We start from the raw sequence: 18,537 nt of genomic DNA on the forward strand, positions 1-18,537 counted from the left end.
TCATTTATGGGCTGCCTGTTTTTCTTTTTTTAAGTACTAGAGTGAGTTGTTTCTCACAGGAGAGGATTTTATAGCATGACAACAAATCAGTCTGTTCATTCAACAAATATTTATGAAGTGACTATTGTGTGTCAGGTGCTGCTATACACATTAAAATAAGAACAAATGGGTATGTCTAGTATTAATGGGAAGAGGCAAGATGACTCAAAGGAAAAAGTAAAAGGTGAACCCTGAAAGCTGAACAGAAATGGATGGGATGAGGAAGAGAGCTAAGGCGATATTCTCGAGTAGACAATCAGAGGCTTACATCCGGGCATTGAAAAACACAAGAAGGCAGACGTGAGCCAATGATAGCCAAGCCAGCTGGCTGCTCATTCAGATAAAGATAATAAATCATGTTGAAGTGATCAGGGAATGATAATTCACAGAGAGTGGATCTCCTCATCCTCTCTCACAATTATCTCAGCCCTTCTGCTTGGAGGACAACTGTTAGCCCAGGGAATGGTGGCCCTGAGCTTGACTCCCAGTTCTACGAACAGTGGGATTTAACATATTCATAAAACACAAAATTATGTTGATCTACCAAAGCCACATATATAATATCCACAAAAATATATATAGACACATTATATAGATAGACATAAAATTAACGTATTTAATCCCATATGCACACGATTTTTCAAACTACTTCCCTCAAGACAACCTTCTATGGCAGAGAAGGGCTCCCGCCTCTGAGGACTGTACATCCAGGCTGAACAGGAGGGAAGAGGGAATCATGGTGCACAACGAATTCCACACTGGCTTCCTTGTACTCCTATTGGGAGTTATTCTGATCGACGACAGAAATCATCTGAAGTGTCAAGCTCTGAATTCTTCAAGTATTAGTGAAAGTATATACTACAAATTTATGCATCTTGAGAGTGTTAATAATCTGCTTCTGGAATGATTTAGAATTTAGTTTAAAGGAGGGTGAATTCATTTGGCTTTCGGTAAGCTTATCTTTAAAAATTGAGACATAATTTGTAGATTCTGTAGTCTAAATGGATAGAAAGAGGTTGCTTGACATTAGTTAGGGTGTAAGCGTTTACGTGTGCTTTAATGTGTCTTTAGGCCGTTGCTATGCAACCTCTAGTTGTCAGTGTTTTATATACACATAGAAACTAAAGGCATGAAAACAGTATTAATTACATTAATTTGAGAAGATGAAAATGAAAATGTACATTTATACAAAAATAACAATTCAAATGAAAATACACTTTAACAACAAGAAGAAAGACTTACCCATTGACAACCAAGCTGGATCATGCCATGGGAAAAACAAAAGACAATGAAAGAGAACATAATGAATAAGGAAATGATGAACAATGGTTAAAAAAGGCAACACAATGTCAAGTCAAACACATAATCTAAGAAACAAAGATGCATTTTTCCCCAATTCAAAAAAAAAACAAAAACAAACTATTGGATAAAATAAAATTATGCTTCTGAATATAAAACCAAATAAAACAGAAATCAAATGGAAACAATGGGATATTTACTAAAAAGAATAAGCCCTAGTTTTCAAGTATGTCACTACTTGATCTTTGGAAAACAGAAACTTTTGTGCACATAAAGTATTTCTTAGGTTATATGCTTTGGCTTGGTTTGTAGATGCAAACTCCTGATACCCTAGATTTGTTTAAACAAAGCCCATAGCTTTCTAATTTGCTTGAGAAAAGCAGGGTTTATGTAAACACACAATACCTCAACTGCTAAAAGGTGTGTGTGAAGCTCTATGGCTTCTTGTAAAATTTAGGTGGTGTTTATAAAAGAGGAAACTGACATGAACAAAGGAGAAAGAGCATCCTATTATTATAGGAAAGAAAAGACCAGACACTTCTTTTGCAGAACCTGGTCTTTTTAAATCAAATCTGGTGAGTAACTTCTGGAAACTGCATCCTTCTCTGTCAGGCTATCCCAATCCACAGGTGACATTCAACCCACTTACCTCTTGTCCTCCATCCAGGGCACAGAGTTTGGTGCTTTGCTTTTTGGCATCGACTAGCACATTAAACATTGTACACACAGAAGCTGGAATGCGCAAGTCAGTTGTTTTGCTTGCCTTTTGCAGTTTGAGTTCAAATGCAGTTCTTGTTCTAGTCATTAAAACATGAATTCAGAGTAAGACATTCTGACATATGTCCCACCTGTTTTGTAAAAGTGAAATTGACACTACGAGATGCTAATTTAAAACATGCAAAAAAGCTGTGTGGAAGTGCCTGGGGTGGGATGCTCTTCTTTTCAGTGTCTCATATGGAAGATCTGACCTGATATTTTATATTAAACATTGCTTTTGCAGTCACTCAGACAGGATCTCTACACAAATGAAGCTGTTTGTTACATCTAGTGTGTCACTTTTAGTGGGAAGACTTCAGAGCTTCACACAACTGCCTGAATTAATTCCCAAGGAGCAAAACCACATACTTTCTGCACTAAAGCAGAATAAATTCTTTAGGTGTCAGTCTGCAAAACTCTTATGTGAAACAGAGGATGGATAATTCTCTGATGATACTTAGGTTTTCTTTCAATACCCAAATTTGCAGTTTGGTTTTTGAAAGCTAACTGCACACTGGGCAATTTCAGACTGGTTTTGCTAAAATATCCACAGAGCTGAGACATCAACATCACATGTAACAAACATAACTTTTTCAACATTAAATATCTAATTCATGGTCTCATCTTAGAAAGCTGTTAAACATTCTTCTAAAGATAGGATTTTTCTTGCTTTAACGAATTAAGGGTTATTCAACTATTCCAACATGTATCTGTTATTTCCAGATGCTGCTCCACATTGTTCTTGTTTATATCATTATGAAAGCAACAGAAGAAACGATGTTTCGCTAATTAGGACGCACAGCTGATTTTATAAGAATTATTAAAAAAAAAAATGAAGACACCTTTGGAAGCACCAAAGCTGCATAACTTATTTCTGGTCAGGTTGTGAGGAAGGTCAGTGAATACTTGGAATTCATTTGATATGGACAGAAAATTCCAGAAAACATAACTGATAGCACTGATCATAGTTTGAATTTGTCACGCCATTTCACAGTAACAGACACAGTACGTAACGCATAAAGTACTTAACAGACCTTTTCCGTATGTATCAGGAATGACTGCCTTGGGAATTTAAAGCACAGTATTCCCAGAGAGGTAGCAATAAGCGCAACAGAAATGATTAATATGGTATGGGTGCTGCTGCTGAGGACAACAGTTAGGAGACCTGTAAAAAGCATCAGGTCAATTTCAATTACACAGATCCCCAGACTTTAGGTCAGCAAAGCTAATATTCATGACAGCTGGAATAGTAGTACCTATTGAAACCCTCTTGTGATGATTATATAGCAGGCATTCGATGAAAAGTGTATTTTGGGTGCTGGCAGATTAAACAGCAACTTGAAAATGTCTACCTTTTGACACAGGCCTCTATCATATCACTGGCCATTAGTTTAAGTCTTTGCTCTAAGTGGTGGGCAAATTCTTGTTCTGGCCAGTGTAGATCAAAGACAAACATTTGCAGTGCATCAAGTTTCCAAAAAAGGTCTTCTGATGTTGCTGAGCCATTGCTAGAAGAGAGAGGAAACATGAAGAATGTGATGAACTCCCAATCACCAATAAACTGTTTTCTTTTTCTTATCAAATGCCATCAGCAAAAAATTCCCACTTCAAATTTCCAACGATCATTATTTTCTTTGTTCAACCTTCTAAGAATTTTCAATTCTTCTTAATGACTAAGGAAAGGTGCAGGAAATATATATAGTGCTATGGTTTTATAAAAGGGGTAAAGTGGGTAAAGGTACTTGATTAAAGAAAAAATCAAACTGTACATAAGAACAAACATATTACATGTTCTTTACTAACCTCCAGGATAAAGATAAAACACATAGATATTTCCTCCTAGACATTAAAAAAAAAACCAAAAACCTGTTTTATGCAAGAAAATCCACATGTCAGCAAGGCTGGCTTTGCTCTTCCACTCGAGCAAGGTGCTGCTGTCAACACAGTGGCGTCTGCTGGGGCCAGGTTGGGAGTGCACAGGACCCTCCCATTTTTCAATTACAGGTAAAGGTGAAATAAGCACTAGAAGGGAGCAACAGGCTAGGGAGGCAGCAAATCCCACATCTGTCTTAAAATGTGTTGTCATTTCTAACTTTAATTCGTACTTAGGCCAAGGCTAAGCTAACAAAATGATTGCTGTGGTGTGTGTGCTGCTGCTGAGGGAGATATAGAGCCAGCTTGCTCTGAAGTTGGAGCAAGATCATGGATTTCAGGGTCTTAGATCACACCGAGGAGCCAAGATCTTCCAGGCACGTGCTACTAGGCAAAGTGACTCCGAGGAACGGTCCTTTCTCACTGTAGACCAAAGTAATTTGTTCAAACTTGGATAAAGTGTGGCACAAGGTCTTTCCATTATGCACTACCTCATCCAATAGGAAGACAGGTCTTTCAGAAGTAAAATATTACCACGGTAAAACATGACAGCATTTGTAAAACTGAAAAGAAATCATGCTGTATGATTCCTGTCTCGTCAGTTTTCAAACACTGTTTGACATGCACTGACGTAAAATTTTTCTTTTTCTCTTTCTTTTTTTTTTTAAGATCTATTTATTTATGCATTCAAGAGCTGGGGCAGTCGAGAGGTGTGAGGGGTGAGAAGATTCACCAGAGACAAAGTGGAGAGCAGAACAGGCAGATCTACTGAAACACACTGCTGAGGGGAGCAGCAGTGAGACAGGAGAGGTCTGCTGTGCCATGTGGGTCAGCTCCCTGGTCAAAGATTGAAATTGTACCGCAGTGGCTGCAGTCAGCTTCATAGTGCTGCATCTGAAGCCCTTGCACTACCAGGGAGGCTCCTCTCGGTATACATAAATATATAAATCTTTAAAAAAAAATTATAGTACCTTGGCTCTGGCTAACTAAACACTTCAGCATCTTAGATCCATCACCGCCCAACCTGCAGCAACCTTCAGCAGCAACTTATATTGTCCCTGTCTAGCCAAAATGTCCTCCGCCTTCAGTTCTCAAGGGATCAGTCACATAAAACACAGAAAACACTCCAGAGCTTTTTACTCACTTAATTATATCCTGACCTTCATACTTACGGCCCTCAAAGTACATTCAACACCATGTGGTAACACTGTGAAAAATGCTGGAGAAAACACTATGTGCTTTTATGCCAGATATATAATAAAAGTAAGTCGGGAAAAAAAAAATGATGATCCCCAAGGTCCTAACATCCATTGTGTTAAATTTGGAAGATTAGGGGACCTATGTTTTAGGAGTAATCAAACATAGTTGACAATTGAAGCAAATCTAATTTCTTGCAGTTTTTTACTTTGGAGAAATATTAGTAACTATTTAAAATATGTGTGTATTCTTTAACAGCATCACAAAACAGTAAAGCTACCATTAAAACAAAGTCCCAAAGAATAAAGGTAGAACTTCACCAAAAAAGAATGTCTATAATAAGTGACAATTAAATCTTTCTAGCAAATGTGGTCACTGTTTGTGTTCTTTGAGGTTATGTAAGATTTGAACAATAAATGTGCTTAATTGGGAGTGTAATTAAAATAAGTTTTTTTATAATTAAATAAATTGGACTATTATAACTAGGTCTCTTCTGGAACTGGAATATATAACCTACAATTTATTTAAATTTTTTATTCTGAAAGTATTTCTCATCCATGACTTATTCCTAAAAATATTAACAGGTTATAGAATTTAAATGTAAATAATAGACAATGAGATACTTTTCTAAAAGAGTCAGCAGGAAACTTACCTTACCAGCACATATTTTTTGAGTATATAAAAAAAAACGAACAAAAACAAAGAAAGAAAGAAAAAGCAACCCCGAATGATGATTTTGTATCTGGGGGAAGATCTGGAGAAGGTGATGTACCCATCAGCATGCAGGGATGAGTCTCCAGTCCATGTTATTTTGATATTTCTTATCTTTAATCAATTATGTTGTATCTTTAATTCCTTACATATAGGAAATAACATCTTTTGGCTACTTTATGCTTTATAAGAAATGTCCAAAAAATAACTGCAATGGCATCAAAGTGTTATGAGTTACTGTGGACACCTTGACAAAGCATCTCATGTCACATTGAATGACTTTAATTTTGCAGATAAGTCAATGGTGATGAACTTGTAAAACATATTTGTTTTTCTGTCTAGAAATGACGAAAATACAAGTACTTTATTTATAAAGCCACAATATTCCATGATTCCTGTCTTGAGACTCAGATCATATAAAAAAAAGAGAGGAACCAATAATGAGATTCAAGGTCCACAATTATTTCAAAGTTAATAAAATAGCATTGACAAAAGAAATTCTTAAGTTGGACAGTAGAGTTCCCACAATGATGTTAAAAAGATGAGGAATGAGGACCCTCCCTGGTGGCGCAGCGGGTTAAAGGCCAGCACAAAGAAGCTTAAACCACTTCTGCATGAGTTCGATTCCCGTCTGCCCCGGAGGTGATCCACATGGCGTAGCAGACCTCTCCTGACCCGCCCGCTGATCCCCTCAGCAGTGTACTTCATAGATCTGCCTGTTCTGCTCCCCACTCTGTCTCTGGTGAATCCTCTCACCTTCTGCAACTCTGGCCTGTACCCCAGTTCTGTACGAATAAATAAATCTTTAAAAAAAAAAAAGATGAGGAATGAGGAGAGAGAAGAGAAATGATAAGACAGTATAAAGGAGTTACTAAAAACCCTAACTGTAGAAAGGTTTGTTTCCTTCCCAGGTAATTCTTGAACATTCACAGATAATAGTTTACCCACTAATGAGCCAAGGCATTTGCCCAAGGAAAAAGTTCACAGGTAACTTAATATTCCAGTAATAATAATGAGTACAGGGATGATGTTTAATTTGAAGAAATTATGCCAAATTATTCCACAAATTTTTTTCTTTCTTGGTCTTATCTTCTCTCTTTTCTAATTATATGCACAGGAATAGATACGAGAATTGGTGGTTGGATGGACAGAAAGGGTTGGGCAAGTTCTTAACCTGTATGGTCTGCATAGTCTCTGGCTTTCTTTTTTCTTTTTATATATCTATATACATATTTCAATATATTCATTATATCATCCTTCATTTTTGTACAGTGAAATAAGCCAGGAAGAAGAAGAAAAATATCAAATGGTCCTACTTATAGGAGGAATGTAGAGAAATTAAATCAGGAATCAGGGGAAAGAAGTAACTATCATAAGCAAAAATCAAAATCATCAGGCATCTGCTGATCAGTGACATTCTGTAGGGGAGGAGGAGGGAAAAGAACCAGGACAGGAGTGGGAAGAGCACAAGGGAGTATGGTGATGGCGCACGGGTGAGTTGTGGTGGGAATTTCACAGGGAGACCATACACTGCCTAGTCTCTGTAAGCAGAATAAGTTAACAGCTTTGAAGTGAACCAAACCTAGATCAAACAGTGCTTCTGTGGCTTATTGTGAGAAACTGGGCAAGTTTTGTTTCTAAATTCTGAGACATAATTCTTTTATAAAAAAGCTATTTTTCCTTTTTACTATTTATCTTTCTAGTTGACTTCAAATGAGATATTAGGCAATGCAGGACAAATACTGAATTTATTTGATTGCTGTGTGGTAGATACGTTTTGAAAATATACAGTGATGAATTATGATGATAATGATAATATTTGGAGGAAAAGAAGTAGTTATCATTTCTAGAGAAGCAAGAATGTGCTGTGCAGTTTTCATATGTTTTTTAAAAAAACGCATGAAAATATCCTTCCATCAGGTCTCATAAATGCTTTAGCAGTGAGAAGCTGTGACTAAGAAAGAATAGTCATCACTAAGCTAGATCTAAATTCAGAATCCACTGATTTCAAAGCAGTGGCCTCACGTCAATGACTCTGTGGCACTGAATCTGCAGAAGGTAGGGTCATCACAAGGTGGCCTTAACAGACTTGGTTTTTAATGACATAACATTTGCTTAAAAATAAGAAGGAACAACTGATACATGGAAGGACGACTTGGTATTGCTGGGAAATAAAGGATAGTACTTCCTCTACAATCTGCAATATTGTTTTGTTTAAAGGTGAGCCCAAGATAAGAATTTATTTTCAAACTGCTTACAATGGCTTCTGACATGGGCAAGATAAATCACGGAGCTGGAATCACCCAAGGAGTCTGTACATACCATTTCCCACACAGCTTGTCTGAACAAAGAGACCTCTTGGCTGGAGCCTAAAAGCTGGACCATGAAAGGACCTCTGTTGCATGGATTACACATGAAGTACTTCCAACCAGTGGGTTCTTTTCATTTTATTATTTTTACATCATGTATCATCAACTTGCTAAGCTTAGCTTGACAGCTTAAAAAATAGTCAAATAAAGAAACTCAAAACAAAGTGTCCCTCCACCAATGGAGAGAAATGCCATGCAATCTCACCACGTCTGCACAGAACACAGCCCGGCCATGCACTAGCTACACACCACCAGGAAATAAGTGAGGAATACACACGTGGACTCATATAAAGAAGCCATCCACGAAGGAGCAGAAAAGTTAGGAATCTGTGGAAGATTAAGAGGCAGACTTGGAACTTTTGGAAGAGCTACATTGGGAAGACTGTTGGCGATATTCCTGTAAAGAAACAAACAACGTGGGAAGGGGCCACCATGAGCAATACCTACAGATGGCCGGGGGGAGGCATAAGGTCAGCGGGGAGAGGCAGGTGCTCAGTCGACACAAGGCAGGATACCTACTTGACAGGTTGCCATGTTTCTTGCTCAAAACCTCTGTGAATTGACTGGGCGATGGAGGACTCCATGAGATCGACGTAGCGGACAACCAAGGGCACAAAGATTTCTTGCAAGTGTTTGTGAAACTTTCCATTACATAAAAGTGCTGAAATAATCAAGCAGAAATAGTGTTTGTCAGAGGGATAATATTAGTATTTGGCATACAGGGTGAAAACACTTTGCCTAAAAGATTCTGATCCAGAAGAATAGATAAAGTGCAGATAATAGATCCTTGCTTCCCAATCTCAATTTGGAATATTGTGAAAACTGATGTAGAAGTGGAGATGACCTTCAATATAGGGCAGTCAAAACCATACTAGATTGTCTTTATAAAATGTTCCAGGCAGGTGGTATGAAAATGCAGATTTCCTATCCTTCTGAAACTTGTCAGAAATGTTGAATGCTGATTGAAAGTTTGCTCATATTTCAGCAGAGTTCATTTCATTAAAAGAATCAAGTTTTAGAAAACTGCCAATTAGTGGTATTTTTTCCTCAGGTAATTAGATTCACTAAAGAGTGGGGGGAGGGGGCAAGAGAGAGAGAGAGAGACGAGAAATGAAGAGAAAATAGATGCAGAGGCGGAAAGAAAGAAAAGAAAATTCCAAAAGGCAAGACTACCCAAGTGCACACTACAGACACTTGCGTATGTAAATGTATGCTCCTCTTCTCGGTTGTCCATATGCCAGTTTGCATTCCACTCCCATCAGACACCGTCAAAAGAACCTCTTAATATGTAGCCTCAGGCAGCAGAATGAGTGGTTTGATCTTCTCCATATGGCATAAGAAGGAGAGGGTATGATTTGGGGTTGCCACATGTCCAAACCAAGCTTTTGCTGGTACCCGCTGAACAGCTCATGAGAAGTAGCCATTGAGAAATGCTGCTGCATGAAAGAAAGCTGCAAGCATGTACCAAAGGTGGAAGCAGAAAGGACTGCTTTGGAATCTCCAGCTGTGCTTACAAGCGTATCCATGGTAAATGGAGGGCCAGTATCTACTCTGTTGATAAATTAATATTTTACCCCCAAAGAGTCCATGTTCCAAATATCACCTTGTCCGAGAATAATGAAGCGACAATGACATCATACCCTGTGGTACAATTAGAAATGGCAAAAGGAAAGTGAAAGGCCTGAGTAGAAGGTAAACTCTGGATGCAGATGTGCCTGATTAAGTCTACTGATAATTAATAAATTACTGTTGATTATTTATATACCAAAAATATTTATATACCAAAATATTCTTACATTATAAAAGTACTTGTCCTAGATTTTTAATAGTAAAGTTGGACAAAGAATTTAAATGATGATCCAACTAATAACAATCACAGAGACATGCACCACTGGGTAAATGAACAATAAGCAGATAAAAGAGGTCACACAGCGTTTTCAGCCCGTATAATCCAATTTTATATCACACTGCTCCCCTCCAATTAGTCAGCACTAGTAGATTTCTAGGAAGAATTCCCCCCCCCCTAAAATTCTAATGAGGCATTTTAGAAGGAAATGAATACTTTCTGACTGGCAAAACCAACATTGACCACAATAAAACGACAAACAGGCTATGCCATCAAAGAGTTATTCAAAGAGCTACAAATTGTACCAATTCTGTACTATTTAAGTACAGTAGACTACAATGTAAAATTTAGGTCACTATCCATGTTGGTACATATATATATATATATATATATATATATATATATATATATAAAATGAGGATCCCCATAACAGGATATACAAATATGAACTTCAAGGGAAAAATCAGTCTAGCTTAGAACAGCATGATGTAACCTACAAACACACACACCGCCCCGAGATTTAGGATTAGCATCTCAGCAAGCCCCTGTCCCATGAAATAGGCACTCAATAAATATTCAGTTAATAATATCAATGAAATCAACAAAATAATTCAAAGAAACAAAAATATTAAACCAAACCAATAAAAATCTACCTCCTAAATGAAACTCCTGAATGTTTTGGTAAAACTGGAAACTTGCTGGCTTTTCTCCTTTTAATAATAATTGAGCAGTGATTGATAGAGTTTGGTCATATTTAATTTATATCCTTACTAGAATACTAACTTCTTAAAAACTATATATAATTCTTCCTTTCCATCTATCATCAATCATCTATCTATTAAAACAAAGTAGCAAGACCTTCCCTGGTGGTGCAGCGGGTTAAAGCACAACACTAAGAAGCTAAAGGCATTTCTGCATGAGTTCGATCCCCGCCTGCCCAGGAGGTGACCCACATGGCGTGGTAGACCTCTCCTGACCCGCCCACTGCTCCCCTCAGCAGTGTACTTCATCAGTCTGCCTGTTCTGCTCCCCCACTCTGCCTCTGATGAATCCACTCACTGCCCCTGCATCTCTGGCCTATACCCTAGTTCTCTATGCCCCCCCCCAAAAAAGTAGCAAGTGAGAATGCTGATGTTTTTTACTTTCTACTCAACAAATTCAGCCCAAGAAATTCAATTTTAAATTGTTCTTAAATGTGTCTTAATATAATGTTACATCATCAATTACATCTCAGGTGTTATAGTGGAGTACACATAATTGATCTATATGTCTACATTTTATTTGTAGTTAGTAATGCATGTTTTTTCCACTAGATTACATGCTTTTTAAACAGAGATTGTTTTTAATTTGTTCACTCACAATATTACTGGGATTTATAAATCGTAGACATCTAGAATCTCCTTTTCTCAGTATTAATTCAAGAAAAAAATTCAATACAAATAGGGACATGAGGCTAGGGACATGACAAACGCATCTTGTGAGCCAGAAGTATTCATGCTGCCTTTCATGAGATTCATATTAAAGTAAAAAAAAAAAAAAGACTGCTTCTACTCTCTCAATCACTGCATCGTGGCCCCCAATACCTGCTCCCTATATTGGGAAAAATGGGTTATGGCTTTAGGAGGGTCACATCCCCATAATGTGGGGTTCTCATGCCCAGGGCCTTCAGGAATTTGATATTTCTGCAAATCTCCTGTGAAGGTCACAAAGCCATTTTAGAGTAGGTCATTTTCTTTATGCTACTAAATACCTCCACAAATATACTAAATACCTCCGCAAATGTACCCTACAGATAGGGTATACAGTGCAGCACTATAGCGTTCAGTTGGGGGGAAAAAAGCCTGTGATATTTGCTTTTATATTCCTTTTATTATCATGATTGGTAACACAAATTCTAACATAAAATTTTGAATGGTCAAGTATAGACTGGAATTGAGTTCATTTTCATTTTCGTAGGCGTCTTATCTGTACAAGTGCTTATCTATTCAACTAAGCTCGCACAGTCCAGCTATAATCTAGAAGTGACAGCCTTTCTGCATTGTTCCTGGGATATGTATATACACAGAGATCTCTAAACACCAACTCGTGAGTTTCAGACGCACAGCTCATTTAAGCACTCGAGGTAGAGTAACACGCAGGTGCCAACCCCTCCATATTTCAAAGCTTCGAGATTAACCTAATCTACAATATGGTGACCTCACAGTTCTTCATTTAAAAGAAATCTGAAAAATCATCTCTGATACAGCCTAAGTGTGAGAATAACCCAGCGGGATTTCCACCTCTTCATTTCTTAATGAGTTTTTTGATAATGAGAGGTGACTTTGCCAGTCACTCTGGGCTCTATTATGGCTAATTTGACTCCACTTCACTCTCCTTGTTAATTATTAACACTAGCCTTTTTATCCTCCTGAGACCACATTCCAATTTTTCTTTTTTCGATTTTTATGAGCCCATCTTTATGAAGGTGAAAGTCTTGAAGAATAGGTTTTCACTTAGTGTAGAGCCTGAGCACTTATTATTCGTTTAGGCAGAGATGTGTGACATTGATCATATAAGCACGGGCGTTCTTCAGGATGGCTTTAATGTGCTAGCAATGTGAAAAGGCTGTTAATTAAAGAAGAAGCACCGTGGTATTTTTCACTTGGGAATTGGTTCCCAGTAGAATGGTCATTTGCCACTTGCTAGCATATCCCCAGATTAAAAGGTGCCTTGCTCCAAGGGCTCACCTTTCACTCCTGCTGGAAGAAAGGATTTCTGCCACTTGCAGACACTTTTATTTGTCAGAAGTGGTCAGTTTACTTACCTATCATCGACAGGACAATTGTGAAAACAGCATGCAAGGGTAGAATCTATTTGTCCTAGTTTTACTGTCATTCAGTGTCATTTAACGATCACACTAATTGCTTCGTACTGACAATATCTATTCCTCCTCAATTTCAGGGTCTCTTTTGTCCCCAAGTTGTGTCTTTTGATGCCACTTCAAATGGCTATCTGCCCAAGAATCTCTTAAATTGGAGGAGTGGATTTGGGTGCATGGACAGGAGGAGAAGAGAAAAGAGGGACCCTCAGTCTTTTTGGCCAGAAATGAAAGCCTGGGTTTGTTTTCATCATCAGCCCTGCTCTGGGGATCAGCAGGTGAATCTGTGAGGGGGTGGGAGATTGGGGACAATTGCTAAAATTGTGGTGCAGCTGGTATTCCTCCCTGGAGGAAACCATATTTCATCTCCAAGGGTTCTCCAGCAAAGACTCTCCCTAATCATACCCAACTGTAAAGAAAGACATAAGCCCCAGACATAATCTTTTTTGGCCTTAAAACAGATACTGAATTTCCTGTCTTAAATCCCTTTCCCCACTAATTCAGTACCTGGAATTCTTGTCATGTGTGCTTCAGTCATACTTGAGAAAACAGTATATAGCATTTTCTGGTTACTTCTATAATTTTCAACCAACTCTTCCTCTGCTCCTACAACTCAAGACCTTTATAACAATTTTGTGAGGTAAAAAGGAAAGTTCTAGGAATCTCCTATTTTCCTCAAAAACATTGTTTTATAAATGCTCCCAGAATCTGCCTTGGCAATAGCCAAGCCTGAATTGAAGACCCAGGAATCAGTCACTAGTTCATAGCTGTCCCTGATTCTTGTCAACAAGTACCAATCCAGCTCATTACCCATGAGGATTTAGTTTCCTCGATTGGAAAATGCAAGTTCTGTCTCAGATCCCTTTCACTCTCCAAAAGATACACCTCTATTTTTAAAGATCAAAGCATACATATTTTATTTTAACATTTTATTTATTCATGAATACAAGAACTAGGGTGTAGGCCAGGGAGTGGGGAAGTGGTGAGAGGATTCACCAGAGACAAGAGTGGGGAGCAGAACATGTGGACTGACTGAAATACACTGCTGAGGGGACAGTGGGTGAGACAGGAGAGGTCAGCCACACCATGCAGATCAGCTCCCAGGCTGGGGGTCTAACTCATGCTGCAGTGGCTGGCGATGGATTCACAGTGCTGTGCTTTAACCAGGGAAGCCCACATAAATATTTGAATAAAGGAAACAATGGCAAACAAACCAGTGGTAATTACTCATTTTGAAAGAAAAAAACGCAGCTATAAAGTTTCCAAGACATATACAAAGTTCATATTCTAATACCTCCATTAGTTGGAGATGCACAGATTTTATTTTGGAAAGGCAAACACAAGTATGTGACATTATTAGTAATAAATCACAAATATTAAAAATCTGCATATAATTAGTGGTAAACCATATGATGGGATAATAGTAAGCACTGTTATTCAGCAAATTATCTACCATTCTAAGATTGAACATTTCAGAACAATCTGTTCCTATTATTTCTGGCTCAAGTTATAATTAGCTTTTTGAATAAAATGCTAATTGGGTCAATATAGTATAAACTGTTATGACATGGCAGTGAGGTAAGTATTTTTCTTTCGAGGGGGATTAAGTGAAGAGAAGCTTTTTGTTTTTCTATAAGCTCTCCAAAAGGCTAACTTGGGGGCAGCTAAAGGTTGGCATTAAACACTTGAACTGAATTCACTATTTCACCATTTTAATGTCAGGAATTTAGTAAATAAACACTTCACCATAACAATATTCTTCACTACTACCAGGGTGATAGCAGTAGCAAAAAGTGTTTGTTTTAGCAACCACTGAGATATTACTCAGTGTTCGTGGGTTAGCTTTGGGTAGTAACTTGTGAGTTTGGGATGAAAAGCACTGCATTTTATTTCAATTCCCCAGGCCACACTGTACTCCCAATTCCAAAAGGAAATCATGGCACTGGGGAACTTTTCTATTTATCTCACTACACGGAGGAGTTGTTTTTCTCTGAAATAATTGATGTTTTCTAAGATCTGTTAATCACTGCAAAATCAAAGCCAAGGTCTTGACTTACCCCATCAACCTGACAGCACACACAAGAGATATGAAATAAATGTTTCGATGTCCATGTTTTGTTTGAATAATATATAACATGACACAAAACTACATTACATGCATTTAATAGCAGTTGATTTAATAGTGGGCAACAGAAATGTTTCGAAACTGGAGAGGAATATAAAACTCTTGTGCATTAAATATTTGTAAATCTGGCAAATATTAAATTTGTCTATTTCACTTTAGTGCTTTCTTTTACCTAAGATTAATAAATTCACACTTGTAATAGATGTAATATTGTAATATTTCTTAAAAAGAAATATTATAGGATGTTAATTCATTGAACTGGTAGCAAAGTTTTCTGCAAAAATTTTATAAGAAATAAACATGAGGACCCTCCCAAGTGGTCCAGGGTTAAAGTCTCAGCAATATCAAGCTATCACTAGTCACTGTGATAAGAGTTTGATTCCTGCTGGCCAAGGAGATGACCCATACGGTGCAGCAGACCTCTCCTGTCTCGCCTGCTGCTCCCCTCAGCAGTGTCTTTCAGATCTGCCTGTTCTGCTCCCCTCTCTGTCTATCCCCTCTCTATGGTGTCTATGTCTATGGTGATTCTCTCACCCCCTGAACCTCTGGCCTATACCCCAGGTCTTCTATGCATAAAACAAAAACAAAAATCTTTTTTAAAAAAGAAATACACATGATTTGTTTTTTATAAGTAATTTATAATTATCATAAAATAAATGGTTCATTATCTATACCAACTTCTTTATTATAAACATTAACACCTCATCTTTGAATAAAACTCTAAATAAATATAAACAGTGTCAATTCTTGCACTTTCATGGAAATGAAAAAAGCAATTTTAGATATATATTCCTTTTCTTACTTATTCTCACAAGTAGGGACTTAATACACAATACATGTTTTTTTTGGAAGTTTATTTTCCTAACATTAAACCCCACTTACCAATAATTATATATAAGCTAGTATCTTATTTAATCCTCATGCCAATAACATTACAGGTGCTACTATATTGCTTCTCTTACAGTGAAAAGCCTGAAGCTTACAGACAGGAAGCTGTTGTCCAGGGTCATGCAACAATAGGCAGAGAAAGATGGGGATCTTTCTGGTATCCAGGCTATTAAAAACGACTACCAGTGATGATTCTCTTACTATTTTAAAGGTTCTTAACCTGGAGTCCTAAATCCAATGTCCGGGAGAGTCCAACACTACATATTATTTCATATCTAAGTATATTTCCTATCTTCCTTCTCCTCAAGGAAAATGGCTATAGTTTTATCAGATACTTAAAGGGATGAACAAGAAAAGAAAGGTGGGACAGGATGGATTCACATGATGAACCAACCAACAGGATAATGTTTTAAAGCTCCAAGATAAATGTAAAAACATGGACTCAGTTTTAAAACTAAATACAGAATAGTGGTTTTCTGAAAATACAGCAGCAGTGAATGAATGAATGAATGAATACAAACAGAAAGGAAAGAAACATTTAAAAGCACAGCATGTTAGGCTGTATCAGCAGCATGATTAAGTTCCGTGGAGGGTTTACCAAAAAAAAAAAAAAAATTGCTAAATTTCACATTAACTCTGAAGCCAGACTACCTGGATTTGAGTCCTGCATCTATACTAGCTTTGCATGCTGGGGCAGGTTAGTTAAACTTAAGTGATTTATAAGAGCAGTATCAAACTTTCAGGACTTTCATGAGGACAGCGGAAAGAAAGAACTTCCCAATGGGCTGGGTCACCCAGGCCCACACCCCAGACCAACACTGAGAAAAGGGGTGAGGTCTAATCATAAGGTGGTAAGAAAGGTAATGGATATGGAAACTTATGTAAGGAAAAACTGAGTACTTGGGAGTCATAGAGAAGAAAATACACCACAGCAGAAGGATCGATTAGAACACGTCGGAGCATGTTCTGGTTCTTGTTTTGAAAGAGCTAGAGCTCAATGGTCTATATAGGCAAGAACATTTTAGAACAGTGACTCCATGATCACAGAAAGTGGTGATGCAAAAGCTGTCAGAAGTAGCCACATTTCACTTGAAGGGACATTTTAACAAGAACCAACATATATGAGATCCAGGAATCTGTATGTTATGAAATACCCCCAGGAAAACCTGATGAAAAAGTAGGTATGTATTGGTTGCTAGAGGATCACTACCAGAATCCTTGTCAAAGTCACTGCTTTGGGAACAAAGTTGCAATAGAGAATCTTTATTTTTTTTATTTTTTATTTTTTTAAAATTTCCTCACACAAGCCGTACCACATAGCCACACGACACTATGATCTGTACACTGAGTGCCTCTTAGGCGAACAATATTATTATAATGTATATTATTAGAAGCTTGAGCATGGGATCATTTCTAGAATAAGCATACATTTCGTAGGTGTTCTTCAGAGATGTAAGTATTCTCAAGTACTCAGAAATGTGAACCGTTGGTGAGTTTCTGTTTCACTGGGTGTAATGAGAAGGATGCCTATGTTGTCAGTCCTCAACAAAGGCAGGAGGTGGGAATAAGAGGAGCTTCAGAGGCCAGTGGAGACACGTGGGAGTGTCTGTTGCTCTCCTCCAGAAGCCACTGGCCAGAGATGCTCAGGAAAGTTGAGCCAATGTTCATGTTACCTTTGCTGGCTCTTGCTGACAGTGGTAAGTTCTAGGAATACACTTTCTCTCTCTCTCTCACACACACATTCCACTCTTCCCTCCTAACTGAAGAAAATGCAAATACTTACTGTCAGTTCTGAGGAAATTATTAAGCAGTTGGAAGAGAGGAAAACTATCCCAGGAGTCTTGTGGCTGGGCCTCCAGTGCAGTATCCATATCCACAGTGAACAAAGCCCAGAATTTCTCTGCATGTTCTGCCAATAAATCAGGCCACCAGGCAAACGCCTGTGAGAGGATAGAGAAATAATGTTAGAACAGACTTGTGTTAAAACATATGCAAATATGGTGTCACTTGAAAACGTGTGTGAGGCTGGAGGAGCATGATGCAAAATGTGATACGAATACTTCAAGATTTCTATCCATTGAAAAAGGAAACATACAAATAAATACACCAGTCAAATTAGTTGTTTAAATTATGAAATGTAAACAGTTTTTTACATAGTTTTCTAATGTTTGTATTAAATCCATATTTAAAAAAAATTAAGCAAAATTATTTTACATCTTAACTTTCTAGACTTCATGTTTTACGCATCAAAACTAAATCTGATTAATATTCTAATGTTTATCAAAAATTATGTCTCACATTGTAAACATAGTACTTTTTATCTGTAGTAATTTTGTTCTGAATCTAAGGTCTAAAAACACACCTTCAGGAGAGTGATTTCCTGACCCTCCAATGTAAAACAGGTTCTTTTAGTTTCTCTGAACCCAGTATTTTGGTTTAGCAGATTTTAGCATTGCCTGTCTGACTACATATGTGATTATTTTTATTTATTTATTTGTTTATTATTTATGCATACAGAATTGGGGTACAGGCCAGAGGTGTAGGGGTGGTGTGAGGATTCACCAGAGACAGAGAGAAC

General features: G+C 37.6%; 1 protein-coding gene across 4 annotated transcripts in view; it reads right to left on the reverse strand.

Annotated features, from left to right (window-relative positions):
- The window catches only part of CADPS2 (Ca++-dependent secretion activator 2), a 392,026-nt gene that overhangs the window by 47,170 nt on the left and 326,319 nt on the right, over positions 1-18,537 (reverse strand). For 2 of the 4 annotated variants that reach the window (XM_004676986.2, XM_004676984.2), the window contains exons 20-24: positions 17,743-17,899; positions 8,763-8,904; positions 8,521-8,640; positions 3,447-3,602; positions 1,988-2,135 (exon numbers count right to left, since the gene is read on the reverse strand). In XM_004676986.2, the coding sequence (XP_004677043.1) occupies positions 1,988-2,135; positions 3,447-3,602; positions 8,521-8,640; positions 8,763-8,904; positions 17,743-17,899 (723 nt within the window). Of the gene's footprint in view, positions 1-1,281; positions 1,297-1,987; positions 2,136-3,446; positions 3,603-8,520; positions 8,641-8,762; positions 8,905-17,742; positions 17,900-18,537 lie in introns of all 4 variants that reach the window. The other 2 variants (XM_004676989.2, XM_012721048.1) reach the window with 2 other exon arrangements.

The sequence above is a fragment of the Condylura cristata genome, unplaced genomic scaffold, assembly GCF_000260355.1.
Source record: "Condylura cristata isolate star-nosed mole 26May11 unplaced genomic scaffold, ConCri1.0 scaffold00005, whole genome shotgun sequence".
Classification (NCBI taxonomy): Eukaryota; Metazoa; Chordata; class Mammalia; order Eulipotyphla; family Talpidae; genus Condylura; species Condylura cristata.